The 15,419-nt window shown below is 43.2% G+C and overlaps 1 protein-coding gene across 1 annotated transcript in view; it reads left to right on the forward strand.

The window, feature by feature from the left end:
* The window catches only part of LOC110321475 (MOB-like protein phocein), a 59,618-nt gene extending 54,147 nt beyond the window's left edge, over positions 1-5,471 (forward strand). Inside the window, exons 5-8 of the mRNA XM_021197715.2 lie at positions 4-90; positions 1,787-1,866; positions 2,637-2,748; positions 3,512-5,471. Coding sequence (XP_021053374.1) covers positions 4-90; positions 1,787-1,866; positions 2,637-2,748; positions 3,512-3,643 — 411 coding nt within the window. The 3' untranslated portion in view covers positions 3,644-5,471. The remainder of the gene's footprint in view (positions 1-3; positions 91-1,786; positions 1,867-2,636; positions 2,749-3,511) is intronic.
* The last annotated feature ends 9,948 nt before the right edge of the window (positions 5,472-15,419 follow it).

Here is a 15,419-nt window from a genome sequence, read left to right on the forward strand (position 1 = left end):
CAGAGTGAATGCCATCCAGATACCTGTACTCAGATGACAGCAACTGAACAATGGATTTTTCTTTGTGCAGCTCATAAAACTCCAAAAGAGGTGAGAATTGAGAGCTTTCAGTACCTGCTCATTTGGCACCATTACTCTGGGCCTGAAGTGAGGCCAAACATCTCAGATGGGAGCATTTAGGGAAGCAAGTCGGCTTACATGGCATCCAAGAAACAGAGTGAAGAGTCAGGATCCCAGACACTGCCCCGTGACCTGCTTCCTCCAACTAGGCTTCATCTCCCAAAGTTTCTACCACTCCTGAGAGACTGGCCAGCTGGGAACCACATCTTCAGTAGATAAGCCCTTGGGGAACATTCCATATCCATATATGAACAGAAATATTGTGGAATGTAGTGGGCATAGTTGTATGATATTATACTTAACACTGCTGAATTTGTTTAATATATGTGGGTGTGATGTATGTGCAGTTTTGTGTGCAGGTGTGTACATAACCCTATACTCCCATGAGGCCGGTCTTTTTGAACCTGGAGCTAGGCTGCTAGCCAGCGAGCCCTAGAGATCCCCTTCCTCCTCCCCCATCACCCAAACTGTGCTTAAATTCTAGGTGCTTCTGGTCATGTCCTCATGATTACACTTAGCCACCCACTGAGCATCTCCCCAGACCTCTAAAACTACTGAACATGAGAGAGAGAGAGAGAGAGAGAGAGAGAAAGGGAGGGGGGAGAGGGAGAGATAGAGAGAGAATATGAATATGAGAATTATGCCTGCATGCATGTATGTGCATACTGTAGCACAAAACACATGGAGGTCAGACTTACGTGTAACAACTACAACCTTGTGTAGTCATTAATCATTCAAAGATTCTGTTTCTCCAGTCCTACTGAAGGTTAAAGTAGATAATCCAGTGTTCTTCCTGTTTCTAAACATTGTTTTCTCAGGGTTAGTGTCGGAATGAAGTTAGGAACTTAGTTAATGTGTCTTCTAGAAGCCTGATACTGTAACTCACAGCGACAACAGCTTTATTTATTGATGGGATACATTTCATGGTCATTCTGAAATTGAAAGATACTTTTTCTTCAAGTATGTTTGTGTCTTTAAAATAAGATACCTGACATGGTTAATTGTATCCTTTTTGGTTTTTTTTGTTGTTGTTGTTTTTGTTTTTTTTTTGGTTTTTGTTGTTGTTGTTGTTGTTTGAGACAGGGTTTCTCTGTATAGCCCTGGCTGTCCTGGAACTCACTTTGTAGACCAGGCTGGCCTCGAACTCAGAAATCTGCTTGCCTCTGCCTCCCAAGTGCTGGGCTCAAAGGCGTGTGCCACCATGCCAGGCGGTTAATTGTATTCTTGATTGGATTGAGAACAGGTTTGGAGATGAATAAAGTATAAGGTATATCAGAGGGCATTTACAGATACTTAAATCATGAGAGCCCTGACATAATAAATGGTTTAATACCCTGATGGATATAAAGCTTGCACAGTGTCGAGAGATGGAGAAAATGGGAAGGCTGAATTTGGTTAGAAGCAGGATGCTGGGGATTGGTCTCTGAAGGGCATTTTCTCACCTCACCCCTTCCTGTTGTCGACCTGCTTCCTGTCTGCAGGATGATGATCCCTCCCTCTCTCCACAGTCTTCCCACCATGGTGGACTAAAACCTCTAAAAAGAAACCTTCCTTCTTTATGTTGCTTCTGTCAAGCATTTGGTTTCTGTGGTAAGAAAAGCTAGAAAATATTACCTAGGAAAAGAGAGGCCTCTTTGTTGCTGAATTTAAGTGTTCTCTTTTCTAGTGTCCTGCCATAGATTACACNAGACACACACTGGACGGCGCCGCGTGTCTCCTCAACAGCAACAAATATTTCCCCAGCAGGTGAGTGAAATTCCAACATGGTGCTCGGATGTTTTGGGTTTCATGTAAAAGATTGATGTTTGAAAATTAAAGGTAGGGGTTTGGTTATAATTTTTTTTGTAAGTATATAGTTGGCTTGTTTAGATTGAGTTTGAAATTAAGGGTGTGGTTAAACATGAGAACTTGTCTCCCTCCACTCATAGACTAGTTGAGTCAGTGTAGTCCCTGCTGCCCCATGCTACTCTTTCTCTAGGCCGCTTCTCACCAAGCAGTAGAATCTGTTCCCCTGATAAAACAAAGGAGCAAACTTGCTAAAGGGAGACTGCTTGTTTTTCCTTATTTTTGCCTGTAGTAAAGCATTAGCATATGTTTAATTATACATAATAATGGCATCGTTATGACATGCGTGTATATCATGCATTTATCATACACTGTGTTTTGATACTGTTCACTCTGTTGCCCTCTTATCTCACTCACCCCTTTCAAAACTCTTCCCAACAGGTCCCCTTCTGTTTTCCTTGTTTTCTTCTTCTTCCTCTCTCCTCTCTTTCCCTCTTCCTCCCTCCCTCTCTCTGCAGCCCGCCCTATTTTTTCCCCAGTAAATTTCATTAGGGCTGTTTAGATACATGGATGAAAGTTGTTTACAAAAGCGTGTGCACTTAGACTTACAGCACTGTAGCCTTGATCCAGATGCTTCTCTGCTTGGGCATAACCAGTATCAAGAAGATTGGATTGTATGTTTCTAACATTTTGTCCAACCTGTGAATCTTGTGGTTTCTCTTTTTTTTTAGGGTTAGCATAAAAGAATCATCTGTAGCAAAACTAGGATCAGTGTGTTGTAGGAAATATAGAATATTTTCACATGCCTATTTTCATCACCGGCAGATATTTGATGAATATGAAGTAAGTATATGTCTCAGCTTGCTTTATATTTCCGTGATAAAGACCATGACCAAAAACAGCTTGGAGAGAAAAGGGTTTATTGCTACTTACAACTCTTAGGTTACACTCCATTACTGGGGAAGTCAGGGCAAGAACTCTTGAGGCAGAAAATGAAGCAGAAGCCATGGAGGACTACTACTGCTTATCTTGCTTCTTCTGGCTTCCTCAGCCTGATTTCTTTCTTTCTTTTTTTTTTTTTTTTGTTTTTTGAGACAGGGTTTCTCTGTGTAGCCTTGGCTGTAGACCAGGCTGGCCTCGAACTCAGAAATCCACCTGCCTCTCGAGTGCTGGGATTAAAGGTGTGCGCCACCACGCCCGGCTGAAGTCACTGTTTTTAATAGCTGAGTAGTACATTGGCCTCGAGTTCTTAGCAATCCCCCTGATTGAGTCTCCTAAGTGCTGGGATTAAAGGCTCAACCTGCTATCTTATCTTACACATCCTAGTAACATCTGCCTAGGGATGGCACTTTGTACATCACTCAAGAATATATGCCAACAGGCTTTGCCTAAAGCCCAATCTTGTGGGGCATTTTCTCAATTGAGGTCCCCTCTTCCAAGATGACCCTGGCTTGTATCAAGTCAACAGAAAGCTAACCAGTACGCTATGTCAACAATTACTGTAATACATTCTTGTCAAGATAGCAGTAAAGTGTGTTGATATTACTTCTATCTAGCCTATTGATTTTTGGATAGTTAATGGCTTTTTTTCCCTTTCTTTCTACAGAATGAAACATTTTTATGTCATCGGTTTACCAAATTTGTGATGAAATATAATCTGATGTCAAAGGATAACCTGATTGTACCAATTTTAGAAGAGGAAGTTCAGAACTCAGTTTCTGGGGAAAGTGAAGCATGAAGGAATCACGTAGAACAATGTACTGATCACATAATTAACAATGATGTACTGTATATATATCATTTTAGACACATCAATCATGTATCCATATTATAGCTTATTTGTTTAGTATAGGTTTTTGTATGCTATGTGTTGCCTTTTTAAATGGGAAATACATTTTAAGTTATTCATGAGCTGTATATTCACTGGTGTAGCACTCATGGTTTTTAAATAAGTTTAGTATTATCTGTTTATAATGCCTGTTAATAAAAGAATTTACAGTTTGGTAAAATTGCTGCTAAACAATCATTGGATCACAATCCTTTCAAATCTATAAAAGAATGAGCTTGTGTTTCACACAAGTACTTACAATTACTAAAGAGATCATATTTTCTTTGTTTTCATCCCTAAGTTTTAATTTAATTTAATTTTAGAAAATTCAGTAGTATTCCATCTGTACTGTTAACTTTTCCAAAATGAGATAAAAGTGTTTAAAAGTTCTGTTTATAGCATTTGATATGCATAACCGATTATGTATATGTTCAGAGAAATTTGAGGAGGTGTTAGTAATACTTAATCTCTTTCTCCTACATAAAGTATACTCTAGGTCAGTGTACTTGGACACATTGCCTTTTTTGTGACAGTGGATTAAGTCCATGGTGATAATGAGAAGGCACAAACGTGATGTTCCATGGACTTGACCCTTCTTGTTTCCCTTAGTCCTCTGGGAAGTACACTAGTCAGGAAATTTATTTACTGAGCTATGGTTAGTGATGGCGCTTCCCTATTTATATTTGTATTAATTGCTTACAGAGCATACCTCATACTAGCAGTGACGNTACACTACAGGAAAACTGTACTGCCTACCTTTGATTTTTGAAATTGTTGTAACTACTTAGAAAATAGTCCTTAATATAGTTTGACTTTNCCTTTTAGTAATATTAATCTTTTCACCTAACCCTAGGCAGCATTAAATAGATATGAAAAAAAAGATAGTGTATTTATTTTATTCTCCCTCCTTAAAAGCTTATTATTTGAATTATATGCACATGTAAGACTATTTACAATAATTCACAGGTTAAGTGGTGTTGATAAGTGATCATACTTTGATTTCTTATTTCATCGTCTTAAGAATTTAAGTGCAGACTTANATAACATGATTGGTGGAGTTTCTCATTAAACACTGAGGTCTCTGCCACACTGTAACAAGGCACTAAGACAGGACAGAGACCTGTGCAGTTGGGACAGCTGAAGCCATCTTTACCAATTTAACAAATAAAAGAAACTTCTTTTTTATTTAAGAGCTATTTGCAAATGAAATTGAAAAATGCATTCATCTTGTTTGTTTTTCTAATTATTTGAAGAAATTATTTGTATTGTATTATAAGACAAGTATACACAGACAAATTGGAAAATGACAGCACACTGAGAGTGTGTGTAGAGTTGACGCCTGTCCGAGCCTGTGCTGTGCCAGTGGTCACGGTCATCACTGTACCTGAGCCCACAGTTATCTTCTAAGAAGTTTATGTTCGCAGTGAATAATAGAACATTGACTGAAATTAGGTGTTTATATTACTGTCACCATAAATCATTGGGGTTAGTAATTTTTAAATAAACTTGGTAACTATCCGAGAGACTAACCTATACTAAGTTCATAAATTATACATAGTATAACAATGTTGCTTTCTCTAGCTGGAGTCTCACGGTGGATTTCTGTCATTTGACTATTTCTCAGTGAACAGTTAAGGTAGTGATTGGGTTGTGCATCTGACTGAGTAATTGGAGCACTTTGTGAATATATGGCTTAGTGTTAACAGGAAAATAAAGTATGGTTTTCTTTTTATACTTACTCCACCCTCCCTGTAGTGTGTTTGGAATTGATCATGAGTCTGCAAAAGCATCGGTTTATATTCATACTGACACCTCACTAACTTGTACGCAAGATCTCAGTGAAACTGTGTGTGTTTAATACTATTTACATAATTTTGAAATGCATATATACATGAGTAGTAGTTTAAAAACTGGCTGGAGCCAGAGTGGTGGATCACACTTTTAATCCAGCAGAGATAGGGAGAGACAAGTAGGTCTCTGAGCGCAAGGCCTGTCTGGGCTACATGAGATCCTGTCTCAAAGATACGGGGCCAGCCGGACAACTCACTTGGTAAAAGTGACTGCTAACAAGCCTGGTGACTTCAGTTTCATCCCCAGAACCTACACGGAGAGAACCTTACATGGAGACAGAACTCTTGAGGGTTGTCCTTTGACCTCTGCATGCCATGGCTGGCATACACCTACCCACACAAAATCCAAGTTTTTAAAAATTAAAAGATGATTAATGAGGCTAAATGTCAGAAAGGAAAAATAGGAATGAAGAGAGCAACTAGCAAGATGACTCGGTGGGTAAAGGTGTTTCTGCCAGGCCTGGTGACCTGGATTCAGTCCCTGGGACGTACGTGGTAGTAGGAGAAAGCTGAATTCTGCAGTTGTCCTCTAACTTCCACACATACTTTGGCATGTGCTAGCCCCCAAAGAAATGAAAAGGTAAACTTCTGGAAAGATGCTGTTAAAGAGTTGAGGAGATGGCTCAGTTGGTAAAGCACTTGCCTTGCAAACATGAGGGCCTGCGTTGGCTCCCCAGCACCAGGGTAGTATGCTTGTAATCTGTAGAGGAGGCAGATTTGAGGCAGGTGGATGAGCTTGCTTGCTAGACAGACTAGCGACTTGGTAAGTTTCAGGCAAGTAATAATCACTGACCAAAACCAGACACCACAGTGACATACAGAAACAGCACAGAGTGACATGCTACCAAGGAACATTACAGAGATGCCTTCTGACCTTCACACACACAAGGTTATGAAGCCAGGCTCTGGCAAATGATCTTACAGATAAGTGTCCTAAGAGAAGTGCAAAGTCAACGTTATAACAATACATACAGTGGAATTGGTGTGTATACAGAGCCTATACAGAAATTCAGAAGTTAAAGTTGGATTCTCCTGCTGGATATGATGGCTGAGTGAAGTCTCAGAATTTGAGAAGCTGAGGCAGAAAGCTCAAAATTCAAGTCCAACATGAGCTATATTTATTGTGTTCCAGGCTAGCCTGGCTTACAGAGTGAGACAGTCTCAAAAAACTAAAAGCCTTATATATTCTTTTTCATACAGACCATGTTGATGGGGCTGGAGAAGGGCACTTAACTGTGCTAAACTGCCCTTGCAGAGAACCCAAGTCCGTTCCAGGTACTACATGGTGGCTCAAAACCACCCAGCATTCCAGTTCCGAGAGATATGACTTCCCTCACACAGTCTCCACTGGCAACTGATGGTGCACGTTCATGCAGGCGAAGCAAGCATGAGAAAACTGACAGTCCGCCCTTTCTCCTCTCCTTAGCCACTTGTGTCGTCATGTGGGCATGCCCGTTTTGTTTTAACTGGCTTCAAATGTTAAATTTTCATTTCTAGAATAGTTTTTTGGTTAAATTTCTGGGGGAAGGTGGGGAGTAAGATAGGTTTTGTGTAGCACAGACTGGCCCTGAGTTCTCTATCTTGCCTCTACCTCCCAAGTGCTGGACTTGTATGTATGACACCACTGTGGCAGTTTCATAATTTAACTATACCTTTGTCCCATTCTCAGTTCAGTTCTTTTCTTATTTCTCTCTCTCTCTCTCTCTCTCTCTCTCTCCCTCTCCCTCTCCTTCCCTCCCCTCCCTCCCTCCCTCCCTCCCTCTTTTTTTTTTTTTTTTTTTTTTTTTTTTTTTTTTTTTTTTTTGAGACAGGGTCTCTTTGTAGCTCTGGCAGTCCAGTCCTGGAACTTGGTATATAGACCATCCTTGCTTTGAACTTACAGGGGTCTGCCTGCCGCTGCCGCTGAGCGCTGGGGTGAGGGGCATGCACCACCATGCCTAGCCTTCTTGGTTAAATGTTTAAATTTATTTATTTATTTATTTATTTATTTATTTATTTATTTATTTATTGTTTTGCCTGTATGTCTGTTCTAGGGTGCCAGATCCTCCAGAACTGGAATTACAGTTGTGAGCTGCCGTGTGGGTGCTGGGAATTGAACTTGGGTCCTCTTGAAGAGCAGCTAGTGCTTGTAACTGCTGAGCCATCTCTCCAGCCTCTCCGACTGGAGAGATGACTTAATGACTTGATATTTTAGTATCAAAGTAAAATAAGTAGAAAACCATGATTGTATTGTTAGTAATACTGTATTACAGACATCCATTGATTGTGGTCAAATTCATTTTGCAATAGAACTGACAGCCCTCAACCCCATGTTTAAGCTTTTAGTAAGGCAGGCTATGATGGCCTGGGCCAAGCTAGTACTCAGGAGGGTGAGGTAGGAAGATGAGAGTTCTAGGCCAGTTGGGGCTATGTGGCAAGCAGGATGGTCTCCAAAACAAGGGACAAGGGAAGCTGGGGCGCAGAGATGGCTCAGTGCAAGCGTGAGGGTATGAATTCAGGTTCCTGGTACTCACTTAAGAGCTGGGTTTAGTGTCACATGACCCCAGCACTGGGAGGCAAAGATAGTAGAGCCCTGTAGACAGCTCACTGAAGCTCAGGTGCCAAGATGCAGGTTCAGAGATGGAGACTGGGTATGGTGACACGGGCCTTTAATCCCAGCTCTCAGGAGGCAGAGGCGGGTGGCTCTCTGAGCTCAAGGCCAGCCTGGTCTACATAGAGAGATGGGATACATAGCTGTCTCAATTCCCCAAAGATGAAGGAATGCTAGAGGAGGACACCTGGCATTTACTGTTGGTTTTCACAGATACACAAATGGGCAGGTACACATCCCACCTACGTGTGTACACCACATATACACCATTCGTACACACATGTGATGTTTTCCTGTTTGGGTGTGTCCTTGGGCTTGGTGGCATGCCTTTACCTGCTGAACCATCTTGCTGGCCCTTACTTTGTTTTAAGCGTATATTGTCTCTCAGGCTCTCCAGCTGCTCCCACTTGTATTCTGATCCAAAGTCTGCATGCTTGGACCACACTGTAACCCAGCCAGATACAGATTTGAGCTCAAAGGGCCTTGGGCGTTGGCAGACGCTAATAGCAGCATTTAAGTTATCGCCCAAAATGGTGAAAGAAATTGACTATATCCCTCAAACTGTCAGAGGATCTCTATAACTTGGCTCTCTTGCTGTAGACAGGCCTCAGTGGAGAATCCATTCTTTCTTGCTGTCTGTCTAGAGGACTGTTTCCGTAAGAAATGCTGTGGACTGTTGGACATTGTGGAATCTAAATTGACCCTGAGTCAGAATGGTTTGGGCACTCCCAGTTCAGTGGGAAGAAACAACACTTTGAAGTGTACAACCCAGTGATTGTGGGTGCATTGTAGGGTAACAGGCCTCCAGAGCTTATTCATCTCCTGTGTCTGGAACTTTGTCGGTTGATGCATAACTGCACAGCTCTCCTTCTCTGGCTCTTGGTTACCATTCTACTGTGATTCTATCCAATTTTAGAAACCTCATACCAGAGTGGGGTCTTCCTTAGTGAGGTTATGCAGCATTTGGGCTAGCTTCTGTGAGCAAGCTCTGCATCCTTCAAACCCATCCACGTTACTGTAGACTGAGGAGCCCCGCCCCCTTCCCCTATGTATGTGAGTATTTTGTGTGCGTGTGTGTCTGTGCGCCATATGAATGCAGAGCACAGAAGAGGGCATCAGGTCTCTTGGACCTGGAGTTACTGACGGTTGTTAGAAACTCTGGGTGTGTGAAGCCAGTGTCAGGGACAGCAGTTCCCTTCGCTGCTGAACCATCTCCTACCCTTTTTTGTCAAGATCTTTAAAATGTCAGACATGGGAATGTTGAATGTGTGGCACTTCTGTTTTTAATGTTGAAGGAATCTCCACACTATTTTCATAGCTGCTGCGGCAATTTGCATCCCTACCAGTTGGGCAAAGGCTCCGTTTTCTCCACATCATCTCCATTTTTTTTTTAAGATTTATTTATTTATTATATGTAAGTACACTGTAGCTCTCTTCAGACACTCCAGAAGAGGGCATCAGATCTTGTTACTGATGGTTATGAGCCACCATGTGGTTGCTGGGATTTGAACTTCGGACCTTCTGAAGAGCAGTTGGGTGCTCTTACCCACTGAGCCATCTCACCAACCCCATCATCTCCATTTTGTGGAGAGTAGTCATCCCTGCAGGAAGGAGCAGCATCCATGAGCCTCATTTCCCTGACGACACTGGACACTTCCTCTCACACCTGGTTGGTTCTGTGTTGTCCTTGGATAAATGTCTCTTCTGCTCCTTAGCTAGTAAACACTAGAAAAAAAAAAACTGGGAATTTTTTTGTCTATTTCGCTTGTCCCATTTTATTGTGTTACTTACCTGTTTTGGAGAATAACTTTTGCAAATTTTTTTTGCCATTCTGTAGATTGTCTTCTTATGTTCCTTTGCTGTACAGAAGCTTTTCTTTAAAAAACAAAACCGCACACACACACACACACACACACACACACACACACACACGCACATGCACACACAAACCCCAAACCTTTGTGGGGCTAGAGAACTGGTACGGATTAACAGCACTGGCTGCTCTTCCAGAGTACTTGGGTTCAATGTCCAGCACCTACATGGTACCTCACAACTATCCATGACTCTAGGTCATGGATCTAGGCCACCATCTTCTGGCCTCTGTGTGCACCAGGCATGCACATGGTACACAGACCTACATGCCAACAAACTACACATATATTCACATATGTGTGAATCTTTAAACAAAAGCATACTAGCTTATGTGTGCAAATGGATGCATGCATACTGAGGATCCCCTGCCCATCATGCATGTGTGCAGCTCAGAAAACAACTTTGGGCGTGCGTTCTTTCCTACTAGGGTCCCAAGGGTGGAACTAAGATCACCAGGCTAGGCCGCGAGCACCATTACCCGCTGAATCCTCTCACTAGCCCAGGTTTGCCTTTATAGGAGGAATTGAACCTAAAATAGTAGTCAGTATTGAGAGTGGTGGATCATGTCTGAAGTCCAGCACCTTGGGAGGCTGAGACGGGAGCACCAATTGGCTGATCCTGGGGGGCTGAACCTGAGAGGCTAAGCCTAGCGTTAGCAGTGTGGGAAACCTCACATTGCCCCCCAAAACAAGAAACCAGCCATTCACTTGTACATTGGTAACTTTTAGAGTAGATAAAAGAACTTAGTTCTGTTGGTACTTAGAAACCTCAAGAGAAGGCTAAGAAAATGAGAGAGAGAGAGAGAGAGAGAGAGAGAGAGAGAGAGAGAGAGAGNAGATAAAAGAACTTAGTTCTGTTGGTACTTAGAAACATCAAGAGAAGGCAAAGAGAGAGAGAGAGAGAGAGAGAGAGAGAGAGAGAGAGAGAGAGAGAGAGAGAAGAGAGAGATAATTCTGTGTGTCTCTCTGTGTGTATTGATTTCTTTATTTTAATTTTTTTTTGAGATAGTGACTCATACAGCCTAGGCTGTCTTAGATGAAGGTGGCTTTGAACTTCTGATCCTTCTGCTTCCACTGCCTGAGTTTACATGGTGCTGGGATTAAACCCAGGGTTTTATGCCTGTTAGGTGAGCACTCTGGAACTGAGCTATGTTCTCAGCCCCTTTAGCCCCACCTCTTCTCATCTTCATAAAAACCATTTATTTGAGACAGGGTCCCATAGTGTAGCCCTGGCTGGCCTGAAACCCACCGTGTAGACTAGGTTGTCCTGCACAAGCAACAGAGCTGGTTCTGCAGATCCCTGGAAGGCATGGACAAGACTGAGAGAAAGCACTGCCCAGACCCTCTCCCCACCGCACAAAGGTGAAGCAGAAGTGATCTCAGATTTGAAATCGCTCCAGGTAAGTTGCATTTTTGCAAGATGCTGCAATCAATCCCAGCAGAAAACAACATGATCCTCATTTGAATCCCACGTGTGTCTTGAGGCCAAATCGTAACATTCAGTCGGGAGTAGGTTAGAGTTTGGCAGTGGTCTGTCCGGCAGAGTGAATCATGCTGGGGTATCCAGGACTTCCAGAGCCCTGACTTCCAAGCTCTATCTGAATCAGACTGATTTTGGCTGATTATAAACAGCCCCTTTCTCTTGCTTACAATTCTAAATTAAAAATAGGCCAGTCGTTAACTGGCTGTAGTCCCATCTGCCTTTAACTCACACTGGCTAGTTTCTAAGTGTGCCAGAAACCTCACAATGTAGCCATTCTTCTCAGAACCTCCTACACAGGCAAGCACTAATTCGGTGATTCCATAAGTTGAACCCAAATGAGCCTCCGTGAGTCACAGTTGGCATGGATGCCGCTCATCGCTTGGCCTTGGCCTGTTTATGCCTTGAGTGATTTAATATGAAGATGAAACCTTAGCTCACTGCCCAGAAATCATTTATCATAATCCAGATCCAATGAGCGAGTAAGTGAATCAAGCCATTGTAGATTCAGTGTGGGAGCATTGTGCTCTATGAATGATTTCCCAGGACAGGAGCTTTTCCAGTGATCAAGAATATCCACCAGGATAGGTGAGTGAGCCAAGCAGGCGTCTTAAAAGTGATTTATGATTTCAGAAGCAATTCTGAAAATAAGTTTTGGGTAACAGCTATGCCAATGGCAGCAGTCTTGAGACTACAGCATTGACTTATGGAGAAGAAACAGAATATGACATTTGTGGCTTCAAAAGGGTAAAGTAGGGGCCAGGTACAACAGTGAACGCCTGTTATCCCAGTGTTTGAGAACAAAGGCAGGTGTTCAAGTTCTTCGCTTCCCGAGTGCTTGGATTAAAGATGTGCACCACCATGCCTGCATAGAATTATTAAAAAAACAAGAAGGGAGGGGCTAGAGGATGGGTCAGGGATGTTGAGACTATTTGCTCTCTTCCAGAGGAAGATTCCCAGAACCACGTTAGATGCCTCACAGCCACCCACAACCCCAGCTCCAGGGCTCTGGCGCCCTCTTCTGGACTCTCGCCCGTGCACATACTCCACTCATCCACCATGTGCATATAATTAAAAAATAAATCATATAAAAACTCCAAGAAGAATATGGATTTGTTTATTGTATGTGGAGGGAGGGCATACACATGCTGTGGGCACACGTGGAGGTCAGAGGTTAACTTGCAGAGTTGATTCTCTCCTTCTACCATGTGGGTCCTGGGAATTGAACCCAGGCCATCGGGCCCGGTGCCTTGCCTATGAGTCTTCTCACTGGCTCCGACTTATCCCTCCCTCCCTCCCTCTCTCCCTCCCTCCCTCCCTCCCTCCCTCCCTCCCTCCCTTCCCCTCTCCCTCTCTCTTCTTTCCTTCCTTCTCTCCCTTTCTTTTTTGAAAGTCTTGCTGATTGAAAGTTTTGATCCATCACATCAATCATTTTTGTCTCAAAAGTCATTGAATAGCATGTAAGTTGTGTTTTACAGTATTGTGCAAGATAGTTTATGTTGCTCTCTCATGCCATGAGATAAAGAGGCTGTAACCCTTGGCAATAATCTGTATTAAAGCCTTTTCAGGGCTGGGGCTGTCTCAAAACCGTGTTTACCTGGCACGGACAACACCCTGGGTGTGACCCTTTGCTCCACAAAAAGCCCTTGTTGGAATCCTAGCAAGAGGATTGTGTCTGAGCCCAGCCTGGGCTAAATACTGAGACCCTGTCCTTATAAGGAAAACAACGGTTTTCATGCGTGGGCTGCTTTTGCCTGCTGGTGTCTGTGGCTCTTGCTCCTCAGGAGGCGGAGCCACAGAGGAGATTAGTTAAGCCAGCAACACAGTGAGACAGACTCAAATATAAGGTTTTCCATGGATGCATTCACAACTTTGCTATTGAGAAGTCAACAAGGACTTTCTTTTAAATAGTACTTTGTTTGGTTTTTGGCAAAGTTACAAGGTAACCCTGGCTGTCCTGGAACTTAATGTACAGAGCAGGCTGGCCTTAAACGCAAAGATCTGCTTGCTTCTGCCTCCTGAGTGTTGGGATAAAAGGTGTGTGCCAGCCATGCCTGACTTTAGTGTGTGTGTGTGTGTGTGTGTGTGTGTGTGTGTGTGTGTTTAAGACAGTCTCCCACTGCAGCCCAGGCTAGCTTGAATTTGAGACAATCTTCCTTGACCTCTTAAATACTGGCATTAGAGGCTAGCACTACCACACTTGGCTTAATATTGTATTTATGCGTGCCTATTTTGCATAGCTGAACATAGTTAAATATATTAGTATAATATGATTCCAAGCAATGGGCAGGGGTTGGAGGAATCAGGAGGAGAGATTTTTTTTCCTTTGTTTCTTCTTTCTTTTCCCTTCCCTCCTCTTTTTCCCCCTTTTCTTCTTTTTTTCTGAGGCAGCGTTTTTGGCAGGTAGTCAAGGCTAGCTTTGAATGTCAGAGAGCTGCCTGCCTCACCACCAGAGTGAAGAGATTTTTCAAGCATTGCTTTGGAGCATGGGGAACGCAGTTGTTATTGGTCTGGGATTTTTCCATAGAATTTACAGGACTTACTGTTTCTGAATAAAATGTCAACGTTTAGGGCAGGTAGAGACTAAGTCCTTATTATTTTAACTAAACACCAGTCGTCAGATATGGAGAGCCACTGAGGCAAGGAGCTGGCTCTCAGTCCGGAGCGTAGCAGGATGGCACTACGTGGGATGGCACTTTTGTCACCAGCCTCAGGCTGCATGGGTGCAAGGGCCCTGGACGGGCTATTCCTTGGGTAGAAACAGCATGGGAATGGGTCGCTCAGGAATTCAGGGTGAAGTGAGCGCCACGGGCAGCAGTGGGGGAAGGGTTCTTTCTCATTACACAGTGTTTCTCAGCCTGCAGAAGTTGCTTTCCACGTTCCCAAGTTCCCAGTTACCTGTTCTCTTCAGTGCTGGTGACTCTCCGTGTCTGCTAAGAAGCCATCTGTCCTCCAGCCTCAGGTCTCCACCACCAGGTGTAGAGCCGTTCTCAGTCTGAGACCCTCTCCCCTAAGCTTCCCAACACTTTAGATTACACTTTTTTTTTTTTTTTTTTTTTTTTGAGATGGGTGCCTTAGGGTTTTACTGCTGTGGTCAGACACCATGACCAAAGCAGCTCTTATATGGACAACATTTCATTGGGGCTGGCTTACAGGTTCAGAGGTTCAGTCCATTATCATCAAGGTGGGAACATGGCAGCGTCCAGGCAGGCATGGTTCAGGAGAAACAGAGTTCTATGTCTTTATCTGAAGGCTGCTAAGAGAAGACTGACTTTCAGGCATCTAGGATGAGGGTTTTATAACCCTCACCCACAGCGACACGCCTACTCCAACAGAGCCACACCTTCTAATCCTGCCAATCCCTGGACTGAGCATGTACAAGACATCACAACAGGGTTTCCCTGTGTAGCCCTAGCTGTCCAAGAACTCACTCTGTAGTGTAGGCTGGGCTCAAACTCAGAGAGCCACCTGTCTTCTGAGTGCTGACACAATCATTAAAAACAAAACAAAACAAAAAACCCACCTTTTTCTTTTACATTCAGGTGTGTGTGTGTGTGTGTGTAGGTCAGTTTTTTATTTCCACCATGTCAATACCAGGATTTGAACTCAGACGATCAGCTTGGTGACATGTACCCAACCATTTCACTGGGCCCAAATCGGATGATCTTATGACATTTGTAGGCCCTAGGTTCTTCTCCAGAGCAGCCAAGCATGTAAAACTGTAGCCTAGTTCACGTTAAAGTCTGTTTCTTGAGGTCTGGGAATCACCACACAGACCTCTCAGACACCAATCTCAGTTATGCAGAGCTGGTACACTGATCACACACCCCAAGACCGATCAATTAGGGACAGCAGAGCTGGTGTACTGATCACACACCCCAAGACCGATCAATTA

The sequence above is a fragment of the Mus pahari genome, chromosome 5 (genome assembly GCF_900095145.1).
Source record: "Mus pahari chromosome 5, PAHARI_EIJ_v1.1, whole genome shotgun sequence".
In the NCBI taxonomy this organism is placed as follows: Eukaryota; Metazoa; Chordata; class Mammalia; order Rodentia; family Muridae; genus Mus; species Mus pahari.